General features: G+C 42.0%; 1 protein-coding gene across 1 annotated transcript in view; it reads left to right on the plus strand.

Moving 5' to 3' along the window:
- The first annotated feature begins 4,828 nt into the window (after nucleotides 1–4,828).
- The window catches only part of LOC109875394 (protein crumbs homolog 1-like), a 43,489-nt gene continuing 29,983 nt past the window's right edge, over nucleotides 4,829–18,334 (plus strand). Inside the window, exons 1-2 of the mRNA XM_020467739.1 lie at nucleotides 4,829–4,916; nucleotides 5,134–5,281. Coding sequence (XP_020323328.1) covers nucleotides 4,829–4,916; nucleotides 5,134–5,281 — 236 coding nt within the window. The remainder of the gene's footprint in view (nucleotides 4,917–5,133; nucleotides 5,282–18,334) is intronic.

The following is an 18,334-nucleotide window of genomic DNA, read 5'->3' on the forward strand; positions in this document are numbered from 1 at the left end:
AAGGGATGACCACATGTTCTCTTGATGAGTCTGAATTTCACAATTTTCCTATCCTGCTAAGCATTCAAAATGTAATGAGTACCTTTGGTTTGCCAGGAAGAATTTATGGAGTTTTCTTTAGGAATGTATTGAAGTAAAAATGGTCAAATATAAATAGGAAAGTACTGTCACGTTGTATAAATGGTTGGAAACAGGCGCAAGAAAACATAATAGGGGGTTTTAATACTCAAACTACACAACATGCCATGAAAGGCACGGGGACGAAGCCCAAAACAAACACGTATACAAAACACACAGGGATGTAACCCAAACAAAAGAGTGAGATTAAATCTCTAATAATTGCACAGGATGAGACCCGTAATAACAATTGCACAGATGTATTTATAAAGCCCTGTTTACGTCAGCGGATGTCAAAGTGCTGTACAGAAACCCAGATCTAAAACGCCAAACAGCAAGCAATGCAGATGTAGAAGCACAGTGGCTAGGAAAAACTCCCTAGAAAGGCCAGAACCTAGGAAGAAACCTAGAGAGGAACCAGGCTCTAAGGGATGGCCAGTCCTCCTCTGGCTGTGCCGGGTGGAGATTATAACAGATCATGGCCAAGATAGTCAAACGTTCCTAGATGACCAGCAGGGTCAGATGATAAACACAGTGGTGGTAGAGGGTGCAACAGGTCAGCACCTCGGGAGTAAATGCCAGTTGGCTTTTCATAGCCAAACATTCAGAGCACAAAGCACGCAGCACAAAAGTCAAACCAACACCATATGTACTCACAGGACCAACGGATATAGTAAGAAAAACCGAACAACACAATGGTGAACAGAGGGCACATATATACTGTCACGTCCTGATCTGTTTCACTTGTCCTTGTGCTTGTCTCTACCCCCCTCCAGGTGTCGCCCATCTTCCCATTATCCCCTGGGTACTTATAACTGTGTTTTCTGCCTGTCTGTGCCAGTTTGTTTTATTCGTTCAAACCTACCAGTGGTTTCCCTTGAGCCTGTCTTTCCTATAGTCCCTGTTTTCTAGTTTCCCGGTTTTCACCTTTCCTGCCTGTCCTGACTCTGAGTCTGCCTGCCTTGGCCCACTATTCTGGATTACCAACCCCTGCCTGCCTGCCTGCCTTGACTTGTCATTTTCCTGCCCCTGTTGTTGCAATAAACGTTGTTACTTCAACACAGTCTGCGCTTGGGTCTTAACTGAAATGTGATAATATACAATTAATAATCAGTGGGAAATAGGAACCAGGTGTGCATAATTAGACAAGACAGTCTGGGATTGGTGGTAATGAACCAGTTCAGTGACACCTAAAAGCCAATGACCTAGAACTTCGGATTTGGTGCACGGAATGAGCCGCAGTACCGGAGGGATCCGTGACAAGTACAGACACCCCAAAAAACGACTTAAGTAGTACATTAATGGATTTTTACTTAAGAACTTTACACCACTGGACCTACAGTTGAAGTTGGAAGTTTACATACACTTAGGTGGGAGTCATTTTTCAACCACTCCACAAATATCTTGTTCACTTCTTTGTGACAGGGGCAGTATTTTCACGTCCGGATGAAATGCATGCCCAAATTCAACTGCCTGCTACTCATCCCCAGAAGATAAGATATGCATATTATTAGTAGATTTGGATAGAAAACACGGACATTTTTGAATCAACTGTTTGAATCATGTCTGTGAGTATAACATAACTTATTTAGCAGGCGAAACACAGAGGACAAACCATTCAGATATATTTTTTTGAGGTCACTCTCTTTTCAATGGGTTTTCATTGGGAATCCAGATTTCTAAGGGACCTTGCAGTTCCTATCGCTTCCACTGGATGTCAGCAGTCTTTAGAAATTGGTTGAGGTTATTCCTTTGTGTAATGAAGAAGTACGGCCATCTTGAACGAGGGTCACTTAAAGTGTACTGTTAGATAGAGGCGCGTGACCAGAAAGCTAGCTACTGTTTGTTTTCTTCCTGTATTGAACACAGATCATCCTGTCTTCAATTTGATTGATTATTTATGTTAAAAAATACCTAAAGTTGTATTGCAAAAGTAGTTTGAAATGTTTTGGTAAAGTTTACAGGAAACTTTTCAGATATTCTGTAGTCACGTTGCGCAAGTTGGAACCAGTGTTTTTCTGGATCAAACGCACCAAATAAATTGACATTTTGGATATATATCAACGGAATTAATCGAACAAAAGGACCATTTATGATGTTTATGGGACATATTGGAGTGCCAACAAAAGAAGCTTGTCAAAGGTAAGGCATGAATTATATTTTTATTTCTGTGTTTTGTGTCGCGCCTGCAGGGTTGAAATATGGTTTCTCTCTTTGTTTACGGAAGTGCTATCCTCAGATAATAGCATCGTTTGCTTTTACCGAAAAGCCATTTTGAAATCTGACATGTTGGCTGGATTCACAACAAGTGTAGCTTTAATTTGCTATCTTGCATGTGTGATTTAATGAAAGTTAGATTTTTATAGTAATTTATAGTAATTTAGTCATTTATTTGAATTTGGCGCTCTGCATTTTCCCTGGCTTTTGGCCAGGTAAGACGCTATGACCAAAAGGCCTCCTGCGGGGACTGGGGCTGGGCTAAAAAAATAAAATAAAAAAATATCTGTATATACTCAGTTGAAGTCAGAAGTTTACATACACTTAGGTTGGAGTCATTAAAACTAATTTTTCAACCACTCCACAAATGTCTTGTTAACAAACTATAGTTTTGGCAAGTTGGTTAGGACATCTACTTTCTGCATGACACAAGTCATTTTTCCAACAATTGTTTACAAACAGATTATTTCACTTATCATTCACTGTATCACAATTCCAGTGGGTCAGAAGTATACATACACTAAGTTGACTGTGCTTTTAAACAGCTTGGAAAATTCCAGAAAATGATGTCAGGGCTTTAGAAGCTTCTGAAAGGCTAATTGACATCATTTGAGACAATTGGAGGTGTACCTGTGGATGTATTTCAAGTTTACCTTCAAACTCTGTCCCTCTTTCCTTGACATCATGGGAAAATCAAAAGAAATCAACCAAGACCTCAGAAAAAAACTGTAGACCTCCACAAGTCTGGTTCATCCTTGGGAGCAATTTCCAAATGCCTGAAGGTACCACGTTCATCTGTACAAATGTACTCAAGCATAAACACCATGAGACCACGCAGACGTCATGCCGCTCCTAGAGATGAATGTAATTTGGTGCGAAAAGTGCAAAATCAATCCCAGAACAACAGCAAAGGACCTTGTGAAGATTCTGGAGGAAACAGGTACAAAAGTATCTATATCCACAGTAAAACGAATCCTATATTGACATAACCTGAAAGGCCACTCAGCAAGGAAGAAGCCACTGCTCCAAAACCGCCATAAAAAAGCCAGACTACGATTTGCAACAACACAATGGGAACAAAGATCGTACTTTTTGGAGAAATGTCCTCTGGTCTGATGAAACAAAAATAAAATTGTTTGGCCATAATGACCATCGTTTGGAGGAAAAAGGGGGATGATTGCAAGCCGAAGAACACCACCCCAACTGTGAAGCAAGGGGCTGGCAGCATCATGCTGTGGGGGTCTGGTACATTTCACAAAATAGATGGCATCATGAGGAAGTAAAATTATGTGGATATATTGAAGCAACATCTCAAAACATCAGTCAGGAAGTTAAAGCTTGGTCACAAATGGGTCTTCCAAATGGACAATGACCCCAAGCATACTTCCAAACCTGTTGCAAAATGGCTTAAAGACAACAGAGTCAAGCCCTGATCTCAATCCTATAGAACATTTGTAGGCAGAAAAAAACGTGTGTGCGAGCAAGGAGACCTACAAACCTGACTCAGTTACACCAGCTCTGTCAGGGGGAATGGGCCAAAATACCCCCAACTTATTATGGGAAGCTTGTGGAAGGCTACCCAAAATGTTTGACCCAAGTTAAACAATTTAAAGGCAATGCTGCCAAATACTAATTGAGTGTATGTAAACTTCTGACCCACTGGGAATATGATGACAGAAATAAAAGATGATTCTAACATTTCACATTCTTAAAATAAAGTGGTGATCCTAACTGACCTAAGCATTTTTACTAGAATGAATTGTCAGGAATTGTGAAACACTGAGTTTAAATGTATTTGGCTATGGTGTATGTAAACTTCTGACTTGCTCGTTGTAACCCAGGAAAGGGATTTGCGGATATGCCAGGAGGCTGTGCTGAGGAACATCATGGCAAAAGGTTGGCTGAGGTAATGTGTTCTGCTTTAGGAGAGTATAATGTTCTGCGATCTCGTCCACAGGAAACTGACTGGAAGCAGGCATTAAAAAGAGAAATCATGGAAGAGGTTAAGGACCAGATGAAGGCGCTAACAAGGGATATCATCCAGGAGCTGAAACCCTTTCAAAGAGCTGACCCACTGTGGCCGAACGGAGGAGGCCTTCATCCTACTCTAACATATGGGCTGAAGGTAACTCATTTTGCCACCATTGCCAGGCCGAAAACATAGCAAGAGATTTGTAGGCAATTCTCAGAATCTGGCCCAACTTTAAACTAGCTAGCCCTGTTGATGAGGTCCGAGCAGTAGGGTCACCTGGTAATGGTTGTTTAAACGGGCCACCGCAACTTGTATTGCAGATTGTCCAACAGTGGACGTTCATGTAGATGGAGTTAAACTTCCAGGGGAGCCAGACACAGGCTCGCAAGTAACTCTGATGCAACAACACTTACTGAACCAATGCTTCCTTCATTGTAGTATGAGGGTGGGGGGGGGGGCAACCCGGCGGTTTTGACACTCAAGGCTGCTAGTGGCATTGAGGTCCTTACATTAGGGTAAGTTATGGACTTTGAAGTTGGAGATGTCAAAATACCAAATCGAGGATTTGTAATCGTAAAGGATGAACCTTCAACTGACCCCCTCATTATTGGTATGAATGTTATAATTGCATGGCTGGACAGACACTGTTATTCAAAAGCCATGGGAACGCAGTGACTTCGCCTTGCCAGATCCCCCATCCTCAGCCGGTCAAAAGAGGAGCCTCTACCACCTGCCGGTGGACAGATACTGCCAATTGGAAGGAGGGGTCTCTTGGATATGTTGGGCCTATTGGCCGTCATGAGACCCGTATTCCTCGCCCGATCCAGACAGTGTGGATGTGGGTGCCCATGGAGCCCAAGACCGGAGTGTGACCAATGTGGTGGTGGTACCTGACCAGCAGGGGGACTCTGGTACACAGGTTATTGAGTGGCAGACTGGTCTGCTGAGTGATCCAGACATCCAAGCTGTCAAACGGTATGTGGAGATGGAGTTGATGCCAGGGGCATGTTGGTGTGTTGTGTAGGAGATTTACAGACCCTAACATCCACGAGCAACGCTTACAGATTGTCCAACATCCATGTACCAGGACGTGTGGACAAAGTACATTGAAAGTGCTGGCCATGTGGGGGGTGAGGAGGACCGTGTCTCAAATTCGTCAGCACTTCTTCTGGCCACGCATGGTAGAAGAGGTATGGGGTTTTCACTCTTGGGGGACTATCTGTAGCCTGCAGACAGTGGAGACTAGAGTCCCCTTAAGCCCCACTGTTGTAAGTAGGGAGGTAGAAGCAGTTAATAAAAAGCATAGGCAGAACCATGTCCACAATACCCAGACTTCCTCCCAGGTCCTAGGTAAGCCGGTGTGGTAGGGGAAGGCAGCACAGTGACTGGAGTAGATGTTTTTTATACTGCTCCTGCAGTTGAGCCCACTGGGCAGGACAGAGCAGTTTTATCCTGACGCTCCTAATGTTTGACCTTTGGACAAACGTCAGACCGCTGTGGAAAGCATGATAGATTTATAGTGTAGCAGGAAGGCCAACCTGTATATACTTCTGGAGCCGCAACTACTAGACCAAGCCAGCCTTCTGAACGCCTGAAATACAGCAGTATTGTCTACCTTAAGGTGATTCGCTGATCTGGCTTCACCGTGTGGGAAATTGAGGAGCTGCTGTGAGAGAATCTATACTACTGTTGATGAACCTGTGAATATGGACTGAACTGAGGATGACGTTGGTGCCATGTTGGAATAAGACTGTCTTTTGAAAGTTACTTTTTCTAGCGGACATCAAATTAGCATAATATTTTTGGCATTTTTGGCTGAATACTTTTCTGTAGACATTATGTTTATAATTCATCATACAAAACAATGTAATCAAAATTATAATTGTGTACACTACTTCAGCCTCCTCCTTTTGTGTAATTGTTACACTGCTCCTCTCCTAAACCAAGATCTTGTTATTTTGTAATTATTCCATTTACTTCCTACTGTGCTTATATCACACCTAGGTTGCGTAGTACGGCTACATTCTACCCTCGGCTGCCTGACATTACCCCGATTCCTTTCATCTGGCAGTGGCCTGCTTGATGAGCTGAAATGTCTCAGAACAATATGTGCATATCCTTATTATCCTTAAGAGTTGTACTTGTTTTTCAGTTGCTAGATGTGGAGAGAAGCCAACAGTTGTTTAATGGGGATTTTATCAGTAACAACGATCGAAATGCATTGACTTACACATGTAGTAACTTTTATAAACTTGAGGGCCCAGAGAAAGTGATGTGTCATAGTGATGGAAAATGTGACTAGTTTCGCATCACTTCTTCACAGGAGAGCCATTCAAATGTAAACTGCGTTTTTTGGCAGAAGTGCCTTCTGCAACATGTGAACTTTCTTGTGCCTTGATAACAAACTTGTAAGCCATTTGTAAATACCCATAACATTGTTAAATTGGTTTAGCCACAGAAAAAGACAGCAACCTTCCCACTAGCCACGATTGGCTGAAATAATGAACAGGCTGAACTTGCCGAGAGATGATTTCGGTTTGGTCTGCCATGTAGCACGCTTCTGTCTATTTGAGCTGGTCAGTATGTGTAGGTAATCCTTTCTAGCAAAGCTTTTTTTTTAAAGATATCACATAGTAGAAGTGCATAAATGTTGCTCTCCACTTTCCGGAGGACTGTGTTTTGAAATCAGTGGAATTAGAGTATGATAGCTAAGGGATGGAGAAAACACCTGTCTCCGGATTACAACTTCAAACTAAGGGCAACCATGGCATCCGTGTCAGAGGGAGAAGTGTCCATCCATGTATACTGGTAAGATGCATTGTCAGATATTACACGTCTCTAAAGTTGTCAGAAAGTTGTTTTCATTTCAAGTAAAAGTGTAGTTATTTAGCTAGCTAACATTGATCTGTGTAGTAATATTATTCATATCTCAGAGCCATTTGCTTCACTAGTTATAGCCTAATGTTAGCTAGCTAATATCCCCATATTGTTTTTTACTTACTTTTCTGCTCTTTTGCACACCTGTATTTCTACTTGCACATCATAATCTGTACATCTATCACTCTAGTGTTAATTTGCTAAATTGTAATTACTTCGCTACTATGGCCTATTTATTACCTTACCTCCTCATGCCATTTGCACACACTGTATATAGACTTTCTTTTTTTTCTATTTTGTTATTGACTGTACGCTTGTTTATTCCATGTGTAACTCTGTGTTGCTGTTTGTGTCACACTGCTTTACTTTATCTTGGCCAGTTCGCAGTTGTAAATGAGAACATGTTCTCAACTAGCCTACCTGGTTAAATAAAGGTCAAATAAAATTTAAATAAATAAATTGACCCTGGTTGGTTAGCTACCTGCAGATTCATGCAGGGTAGTAACGTCATGAGTTGGGATTATGGTTCATTGTTTAGCTAGCTAGCTACATGTCTTAACAAAAGACTCCACTATGCAATTAACCATTTCAATAGAACGTTAATGATGTCACTGCGACAACTGTTGATAGACGTATTTGGTCAATTCGCTCTGGCTATCTAGTTGATGAATTTACGAACGCTCAACAACCATTGAATATGGCCGGTGTCAGTAAAAAAGCTTAATTAAATTGTTGCAAGCAGCACAGTTACAGTCACCAAAGATCGACTGTATATAACATGTAAACAGCCTAACCAGAGTGAGCTGTTCTCTCATTTGTGTCTGGAAGTAGCTAGTCAACGCTAGCCAGTTAGCTTGGGTGCTTACTGCTGTTGTTAGGACAGAACGCTCAAATCAACCCTACTCCTTGGCCAGAGCTTCTAGTGTGCGCTCTGAAAACTCCGAGAATGAAACGCTCTGAATTTACATTCTGACAATCTGATAACGCTGAGTTTATGAACGCCCAGAGGACACTCTGGCACCACAGGTTAAATTTACGAACCCACCCGTAGTATAAACCAGCCTTAAGTGTCACGTCTACTCCTGCTCCCCCTCCCTGTTGCTCAAGGGCGCCAGGCTACCCTTTTCTACACGTACCTGTCACCATCATTACGCACACCAGCGCTCATTGGACTCACCTGGACTCCTTCACATTGATAATTACCCCCTGTATATCTGTCTATTCCTCGGTGGTGTTCCCGGTGTCCGCATTAATTGTTATGTGTTGCTGTTCTGTTTCATGTCCGTCAGCTATTAAACCTTCACAACCTGTACCTGCTTCTCATCTCCTGCGTCGATCCTTACATTAAATCTTGAATTCTTTGGTTGTTTAGTATATGGCCTCACATGCAAATCCTTAAATATATGGGTGGGGCTAAAGATTAAGAGGGTGTGAACAATGCTGAATGGGTGTAGACAAAGAAGAGCTCTCCAGTAGGTGTAACAAAACATTCAAAGACCATTTTCTCAAAATTGAGGTTACAAGATTATCAACATTCAAAGCATAATTACTTTCCCATTGTTCCTCAACTGTAAGTGTATGATATACCATTTTCTAAGCTCTGAGTCTCTACTTTTATTCATTGTAAAGAACACCATTTCAAATTTTGCTACATAAGACCGAATCGAGCCGGTTGGTCACAAATGGTCAAGCAAATCCACTTGTATAGGCAATTAAATGAATCACTAGCTAAAATGAGCAAGATACAATCACACATCCAACTATCTTGTCTCATGATATATCAACTATCATTGTCTTTTATATCAACTTCCTATATACCAGATCCCTGTACAGTCTACCAAAGGACTTTTGACCTCCTGGATCTTACAAAATATATGTTTGTGAAGGAAGGAGCGAGTCAGACATTTCCGTGTAAAGGACAGGATTCTATAACTTTTTTGGTTACGACATGATTCCATATGTGTTATTTTATAGTTTTATGTCTCTTCACTATTATTCTACAATGTAGAAAATAGTACATATAAAGAAAATCCCTGGAATTAGTGTCCAAACAATTTACAAAAAATATATATATGGGGTGTTGGATGCAGACAATTACATTGAAAGAAGCCACAATCTCTCTGCCATATTAAAGTGATCTACACCCTGAAAATATATATTTAAAAAATAAATATGAATAAGCTCTGATTTATAAATATATAGCAACAACATTGCAAAGTATTTTAAGGGTGTAAGCAATATGGCAAACAAACACATACTGTACATTTACACATACATTTAGTGATCATTTCAGACCTACAGGAACTGCCTAGGGACTGAGCCCACTATTGCAACCATTTTCCCACTTGTTTCTAGCCCCAAGCACTGAGGATTCCACCCCTGAAACAACTAGTTAGAAAGCAAGTCTGTAAGTGTAATGTTGTTTACTTTACGCCATATGATATTACTGTAAACCAAAAAATTGCTGATGCTTTGAATTGATTGATATGGTGCCAATTGTCAATTAGAGGAGAACATGTATACAGTTGAAGTCAGAAGTTTACATACACCTTAGCCAAATACATTTAAACTCGGTTTTCATTTAATCCTTGTAAAAATTCCCTGTCTTAGGTCAGTTAGGATCACCACTTTATTTTAAGAATGTGAAATGTCAGATTAATAGTAGAGAATGATTTATTTCAGCTTTTATTTCTTTCATCATATTCCCAGTGGGTCAGAAGTTTACATACACTCAATTAGTATTTGGTAGCATTGCATTTAAATTGTATATCTTGGGTCAAAAGACACTGTGGCCCCATCCGAGGACACCCCCGGACAGGGCCAAACAGGAAGGATATAACCCCACCCACTTTGCCAAAGCACAGCCCCCACACCACTAGAGGGATATCTTCAACCACCAACTTACCATCCTGAGACAAGGCTGAGTATAGCCCACAAAGATCTCCGCCACGACCATGACCACAACAGTGAATCAACCCACTCAGGTGACGCACCCCCTCCAGGGACGGCATGAGAGAGCCCCAGCAAGCCAGTGACTCAGCCCCTGTAATAGGGTTAGAGGCAGAGAATCCCAGTGGAAAGAGGGGAACCGGCCAGGCAGAGACAGCAAGGGCGGTTCGTTGCTCCAGAGCCTTTCCGTTCACCCTCCCACTCCTGGGCCAGACTACACTCAATCATATGACCCACTGAAGAGATGAGTCTTCAGTAAAGACTTAAAGGTTGAGACCGAGTTTGCGTCTCTGACATGGATAGGCAGACCGTTCCATAAAAATGGAGCTCTATAGGAGAAAGCCCTGCCTCCAGCTGTTTGCTTAGAAATTCTAGGGACAATTAGGAGGCCTGCGTCTTGTGACCGTAGCGTACGTGTAGGTATGTACGGCAGGACCAAATCAGAGAGATAGGTAGGAGCAAGCCCATGTAATGCTTTGTAGGTTAGCAGTAAAACCTTGAAATCAGCCCTTGCTTTGACAGGAAGCCAGTGTAGAGAGGATAGCACTGGAGTAATATGATCAAATTTTTTGGTTCTAGTCAGGATTCTAGCAGCCGTATTTAGCACTAACTGAAGTTTATTTAGTGCTTTATCCGGGTAGCCGGAAAATAGAGCATTGCAGTAGTCTAACCTAGAAGTGACAAAAGCATGGATTAATTTTTCTGCATCATTTTTGGACAGAAAGTTTCTGATTTTTGCAATGTTACGTAGATGAAAAAAAGCTGTCCTCGAAATGGTCTTGATATGTTCTTCAAAAGAGAGATCAGGGTCCAGAGTAACGCCGAGGTCCTTCACAGTTTTATTTGAGACGACTGTACAACCATTCATCAGACCAGAGGACATTTCTCCAAAAAGTACAATCTTTGTCCCCATGTGCAGTTGCAAACCGTAGTCTGGCTTTTTTATGGCGGTTTTGTAGCAGTGGCTTCTCCCTTGCTGAGCAGCCTTTCAGGTTATGTTGGTATAGGACTCGTTTTACGGTGGATATAGATCCTTTTGTACCTGTTTCCTCCAGCATCTTCACATGGTCATTTGCTGCTGTTCTGGGATTGATTTGCACCAAAGTACGTTCATCTCTAGGAGACAGAGCCCGTCTCCTTCCTGAGCGGTATGACGTCTGCTTGGTCCCATGGTGTTTATACTTGCGTACTATTGTTTGTACAGATGAAAATGGTACCTTCACATATTTGGAAATTGCTCCCAAGGATGAACCAGACTTGTGGAGGTCTACAATTTATTTTCTGAGGTCTTGGCTGATTTCTTTTGATTTTCCCATGATGTCAAGCAAAGAGGCACTGAGTTTGAAGGTCGGCCTTGAAATACATCCACAGGTACACCTCCAATTGACTCAAATGATGGGGTGGTCTAGTGGTTAAAGTGTTAGACTAGTAACAGAAAGGTTGCAAGTTCAAATCCCTGAGCTAACAAGGTACAAATCTGTTGTTCTGCCCCTGAGCAAGGCAGTTAACCCACTGTTCCTAGGCTGTCATTGAAAATAAGAATTTGTTCTTAACTTACTTGCCTAGTTAAATAAAGGTAAAATATATATAGATATTTTTATCTATGTCAATTAGCCTTTCAGAAGCTTCTAAAGCCATGACCATAATTTTCTGGAATTTTCCAAGCTGTTTAAAGGCACAGTCAACTTAATCTATGTGAACTTCTGACCCACTGGAATTGTGATACAGTGAATTATAAGTGAAATAATATGCATCTAAACAAATGTTGAAAAATGACTTGTATCATGCACAAAGTCAATGTCCTAACCGACTTGGCATAACTATAGTTTGTTAACAAGAAATATGTGAAGTGGTTGAAAAACAACTTTCAATGACTCTAACCTAAGTGTATGTAAACGTCCGACTTCAACTGTAGATTATTTGGGGGGGATACAGGAGCCCTTCCTAACTCAGTTGCCGAAAAGGAAGGGATTTCACCATGATGCCATTGGTGACTTTAAAACAGTTAGTGTTTAATGGTTGTGATAGGAGAAAACTGATGATGATTCAACAACATTATAATTACTCACAACAAATTGTATGTTTTATCCTGAATACAAAGCATTATGTTTAGGGCAAATACAACACATCACTGAGAATCTCTCTTCATATTTTCAAGCATGGGGGTAGCTGCATCTTGTTATGAGTATGCTTGTCATCTGCAAGGCCTAGAGAGTTGTTTTTATAAAAATGAACAGAATACAGCTATAAGCACAGGCAGAATACTAGCTGAAAACCTGGTTCAGTCTCTTTCCAACAGACAATGGGAAACTAATTCACCTTTCAGCAGGACAATATCCTAAAACACAAGGCCAAATCTACACTGGAGTTGTTTAGCAATGATCAACAATCAAATTGATGGAGCTTGAAGAATTTTTTAAATAATGGGCAAATGTTGTACAATCCAGGTCTTAGGCTGTAAACGCCGCCTAAGGTGCTTCTACAAAGTATTTACTCAGGGGTGTGAATATTTATGTAAATGAGATATTTCTGTATTTCATTTTCAATACATTTGCAAACATTTCTTAAAACATGTTTTCACTTGGTCTTTTGAGGGTATTGTGGGTAGATGTGTGAGACAGATCTATTTAATATATTTTGAATTCAGGCTGTAACACAACAAAATGTGAAATAAGTCAAAGGGTATGAATACTTTCTGAATGTACTGTACATACTGTATAATGTGTGTGAAACAGTATGTATACATTATTAAAGTGACCCGTGTTCAATGACTGATAGGGCAGCAGTCTTTAAGGTGCAGGGTAGAGTGCCGGGTGGTAGCCGGCTAGTGACAGTGTCTAAGATTCAGGGCAGGGTACTGAGCTCAACACTCAGATGGCCTGGAGATAAAGCTGTTTATCAGTCTCTCAGTCCCAGCATTGATGCACCTGTACTGTCTCCGCCTTCTAGATGGTAGCGGGGTGAACAGGCCGTGGCTGAGGTCTTTGATTATCTTTTTGGTCTTCCTGTGACCCCGGGTGCTGTAGATGTCCTGGAGGGCAGGCAGTGTGCGTTGGTCTACCCTCACCATCCTCTAGAGAGCACTGCGGTTGCGGGCGGTGCCATACCAGGCGGTAATATGGACCAACAGAATGCTCTCGATGGTGCATCTGAAGAAATGTGTGTGGGGCCAAACCAAATTTCTCCTCAGGTTGAAGAAGAGCTGTTGCACCTTCTTCACCAAGCTGTCGGTGTCAAGGGACCATTTCAGGTCCTCAGTGATATGCATGCTGAGGACCTTGAAGTATTTGAAACTCTCCACTGCTGCCTGCCCACAACCTATGCACACTCAATGGACTCTACCCACACACTCACACATGCTAAACTGACACTCCGACACACACACACACAATCTTGTACAGCTAACCTTGTGGGGACACACAATTCAGTCCTATTCAAAATTATATTTCCCTAAACCTAACCCGTACTCTAACCATAACCCTAACTTTAACCCAAAAACCTAACCTTAAAACGAACCATAGCTCCTGACCCTAAACGTAATTCTAACCTTAACCCTAAACCCCCTAGAAACAGCATTTGACCTTGTGGGGACCAACAAAATGTCCCCAGTTGGTACATTTTTTGGGGGGGGGTTTGTTTACTATTCTGGTCCCCACAAGAATAGTTAAACACATCCAGACACACATACATGCATATTGACGCCACACACACACATTCAGACACTCACACTGATTGCATAATCACTTTTACCCCTACCTACATGTACTGTACACATTACCTAAATTACTTCAACAACCTTGTTGTACACATTGACTCGGTACTGGTAGTCTTTGTATATAGACTCATTATTGTTATTTTATTGTGTTACTATTTCCTTTAAAAAAAAATTGTTTTACTTGCTAATCTTTTCTTACTTTTCAACTCTGCATTGTCCGCTCATTTTATGCACGAAGGTGATGACTAAAGTGTCTTACTGGAATGTTGAAATCTGACTTCTACATGTGGTCCGTGTATGGAAGTTATATTTTTAGTTAAATAGTTCAACTGCAGTACCGAAGAAACACTGTCGGAGCAGTCGAAACCGTAACTCAAGACCAGAACCATGGCCCCTTGCATGAGACAATGTCTGCAATCCAAACACTTAAAAGATGCACCCTATCCCCTCAGCCCTCAAATTAAGTGGAAAACTTCTCATGACATATCATGACGTCTGACGAGTTTACACTTGCAGGGTGAGGGAGGAAGGAATGATTTTTAAGTGGACCGCCCTTGCTCGGAAATTCGTCACTTGTTCATCCCGCGATGATTGTGTTTTCAGCCACCGGTAGCTTGTGGGTGCTTTATATGCACTACAGTCAATTATGAATGCATGTCTACTTACATGAAATATATAATTATTAATATATGCTTACTGTATGATAGCTAGCAAATTAATTAGCTAAATAACATTAGCCTGCCTAGCTGAAACTTCTGAGAAAGGAAAATTGTGTTTTATTTCTACAATTTCCAAAAGCATCATTATTTGGCTCACATCAACAGCATCCTCCCGGACACCCTAGACCCACTTCAATTCGCATTCCGCCCCAACAGATGTACAGATGACTCAATCACACTCCACACAGCCCTTTCTCACCTGGGCCAAAGGAACACCTATGTGAGAATGTTGTTCATTGACTACAGCTCAGCGTTCAACACCATAGTGCCCACGAAGCTCATCACTAAGCTAAGGAACCTGAGACTAAACACCTCCCTCTGCAACTGCATCCTGGACTTCCTGACGGGATACCCCCACGTGGTAAGGGTAGGCAACAATGTTACGCCCCTGAAAAAGGGGAGAAATAATCACAAGAGTGATACGGTCTTGTTTTCTCAATAATAACTTTTAGTGCAAAGAGAAAAGACCACGATTTCCCTGGGAACATGGGTGGAGACCAGAGTAATCGATCTCAGGCTCATAGATCAAGAGCATTTAGTAGATCACAGATGAACACTTTTAGGCACCACAAAATCAAGTAATCAATCTAACGTTTACACATTCCTCTCACAATTCGTACCCTTTGTACGCTTGACGGATTTTAACTTTAACACAATTATATGAATGTTATCAATCTCTATCAACTAATACTGAATGCATGATCTGTTTAACCTTAGATGTTTCACATACTATGAACTTACTAATACTTTTTAATGTATAACAGGCTATGAATATTTCCTTTAACCTGTCACAACAAATCAAATCAAATCAAATGTATTTATATAGCCCTTCGTACATCAGCTGATATCTCAAAGTGCTGTACAGAAACCCAGCCTAAAACCCCAAACAGCCAGCAATGCAGGTGTAGAAGCACGGTGGCTAGGAAAAACTCCCTAGAAAGGCCAAAACCTAGGAAGAAACCTAGAGAGGAACCAGGCTATGTGGGGTGGCCAGTCCTCTTCTGGCTGTGCCGGGTGGAGATTATAACAGAACATGGCCAAGATGTTCAAATGTTCATAAATGACCAGCATGGTCGAATAATAATAAGGCAGAACAGTTGAAACTGGAGCAGCAGCACGGCCAGGTGGACTGGGGACAGCAAGGAGTCATCATGTCAGGTAGTCCTGGGGCATGGTCCTAGGGCTCAGGTCCTCCGAGAGAGAGAAAGAAAGAGAGAAGGAGAGAATTAGAGAACGCACACTTAGATTCACACAGGACACCGAATAGGACAGGAGAAGTACTCCAGATATAACAAACTGACCCTAGCCCCCCTACACATAAACTACTGCAGCATAAATACTGGAGGCTGAGACAGGAGGGGTCAGGAGACACTGTGGCCCCATCCGAGGACACCCCCGGACAGGGCCAAACAGGAAGGATATAACCCCACCCACTTTGCCAAAGCACAGCCCCCACACCACTAGAGGGATATCTTCAACCACCAACTTACCATCCTGAGACAAGGCTGAGTATAGCCCACAAAGATTTCCGCCATGGCACAACCCAAGGGGGGGCGCCAACCCAGACAGGATGACCACATCCACATCCATCTGTCACGCTGATCCTCAACACTGGGGCCCCTCATGGTTGTGTACTTAGTCCCCTCCTGTACTCCCTGTTCACCCACGACTGCATGGCCAAACACGACTCCAACATCATTAAGTTTGCGGACAACAACAGTGATCCTGCTCACCAGCCTGATCACCGACAATGATGAGAAAGCCTATAGGGAGGAAGTCAGAGAACTGGCAGTGTGGTGCCAGGACAACAACCTCTCCCTCAATGTGAGCAAGACAAAGGAGATGATCGTGGACTACAGGAAAAGGCGGGCTAAACATCGACGGGGCTCTAGTAGAGCGGGTCGAGAGTTTCAAGTTCCTTGGTGTCCACATCACCAACGAACTATCATGGTCCAAACATACCAAGACAGTCGTGAAGAGGGCACAACAAAACCTTTTCCCCTCAGGAGACTGAAAAGATTTGGCATGGGTCCTCAGATCCTCAAAAAGTTCTGCAACTGCACCATTGTTAGCATCCTGACCGGTTGCATCACTGCCTGGTATGGTAATTGCTCAGCATCTGACCGTAAGGTGCTACAGAGGGCAGTGTGTACGGCCCAGTACATCACTGGGGCCAAGCTTCCTGCAATCCAGGACCTATATAATAGGCGGTGTCAGAGGAAAGTCCATAAAATTGTCAGAGACTCCAGTCAACCAAGTCATAGACTGTTTTCTCTGCTACCGCACGGCAAGCGGTACAGGAGCGCCAAGTCTAGGACCAAAAGGCTCCTTGACAGCTTCTACCCCCAAGCCATAAGAGTGCTGAACAATTCATTTAATGGCCACCGGATGATTTATATTGACCCACCTCCATTTGATTTGTACACTGCTGCTGCTCGCTGTTTATTATCTATGCAATCACTTCACCCCTACCTACATATACAAATTACCTCAACTAACCTGTACCCCCTGAATAAAGCCTCGTTATTGTGTTACTCTTTAATCAATTTTTATTTTTTACTTGAGTTTATATGGTAAATATTTTCTTAACTCTTCTTGAACTGCACTATTGGTTAAGTAAGTAAGCATTTCACGGTAAGGTCTACACTTCGGCGCATGTGACAACATTTTTATTTGTAATGTGTTTGTGCCGTCATGTGCATTAGTAGCACAATCTCTAACTTATTTACATTTTTTTTTTACTTACACTTGTATGTTGACTCCATTTTGACATTGTGGTTTTCATTTTTGGCTAACTTTTCTTGGCGGATGTACAATCGTCGCAAATTGAATTATGGGGAGTTACAGGCCCTGAAGTGAACATAGTTGTACACGCAAACTCGAGGGACTTACGTTGCAAACTTTCCTTGCTTGGCTAATCATTTGACCGGCCTACCAAGATGGAATCACACTGCTAATCTTGTGCCTAACCTTAAATTAACACCAAAAAGCACATTTTTGTTTTCATAAATTTTGTACGATATCGCCAATTTTGAAGTTGTGGCTGTGGTAACTAATAGAAGCCGTTGTTAATACCAGAGTCCCATAAGAATCCGGGAGGGTGGGGAAAACCAAGGTGTCCGTCAGGAAACCAAATTTCCCCTAGAGTCCAAGAGACTATGTCACCAGTGAAGTACCAAAACTGTGTATAACATACCATTCGGAGAAGTCTTAGAAACCAGGAAGTAATTAAATCTGGGCAGGTCAATACAGTTCCCTGTCATTAACGTTTCAAGACTGCCACCTTGTGGCCAAAAGCGGATACAACTTTCAACCTGAGCGATAAGAATGTGTCATCTATCTGTAGAGTAAACCATTGTAATAACTGTGAAGAGGCCCTCAAATCATCACCCTTAAGATGTTGGGAAACCCAGGGACAGAATCCAAAATCAATTAGTATATGGTAACATTAATGGACCATCAGAGTAATGTTGACTATGTTAAAATATGTCATTTAACTTCCCCAGAATATGACAAGCCATCATTTGTTTATAATAAAATGCATTAATGCTGTTGTGATACTCACACTAAGGTCAGAGTTCACCATGCTGTGGTGAGAAGTGCAGGGTGCCTCTTGGAGTGAATCTGATGTGCCAGTTGCAAAGTTGACCTTGATGAGATTAAAACATGCAACCTTTGGGTTGCTAGACGTTTGAGTTATATAGCCACCCCGACCAACCACCCTCTTTTTGTTTTTGCCTTAAGTAACCTTCTGTCTTATGTAACCAA

The sequence above is a fragment of the Oncorhynchus kisutch genome, linkage group LG30 (assembly GCF_002021735.2).
Source record: "Oncorhynchus kisutch isolate 150728-3 linkage group LG30, Okis_V2, whole genome shotgun sequence".
Classification (NCBI taxonomy): domain Eukaryota; kingdom Metazoa; phylum Chordata; class Actinopteri; order Salmoniformes; family Salmonidae; genus Oncorhynchus; species Oncorhynchus kisutch.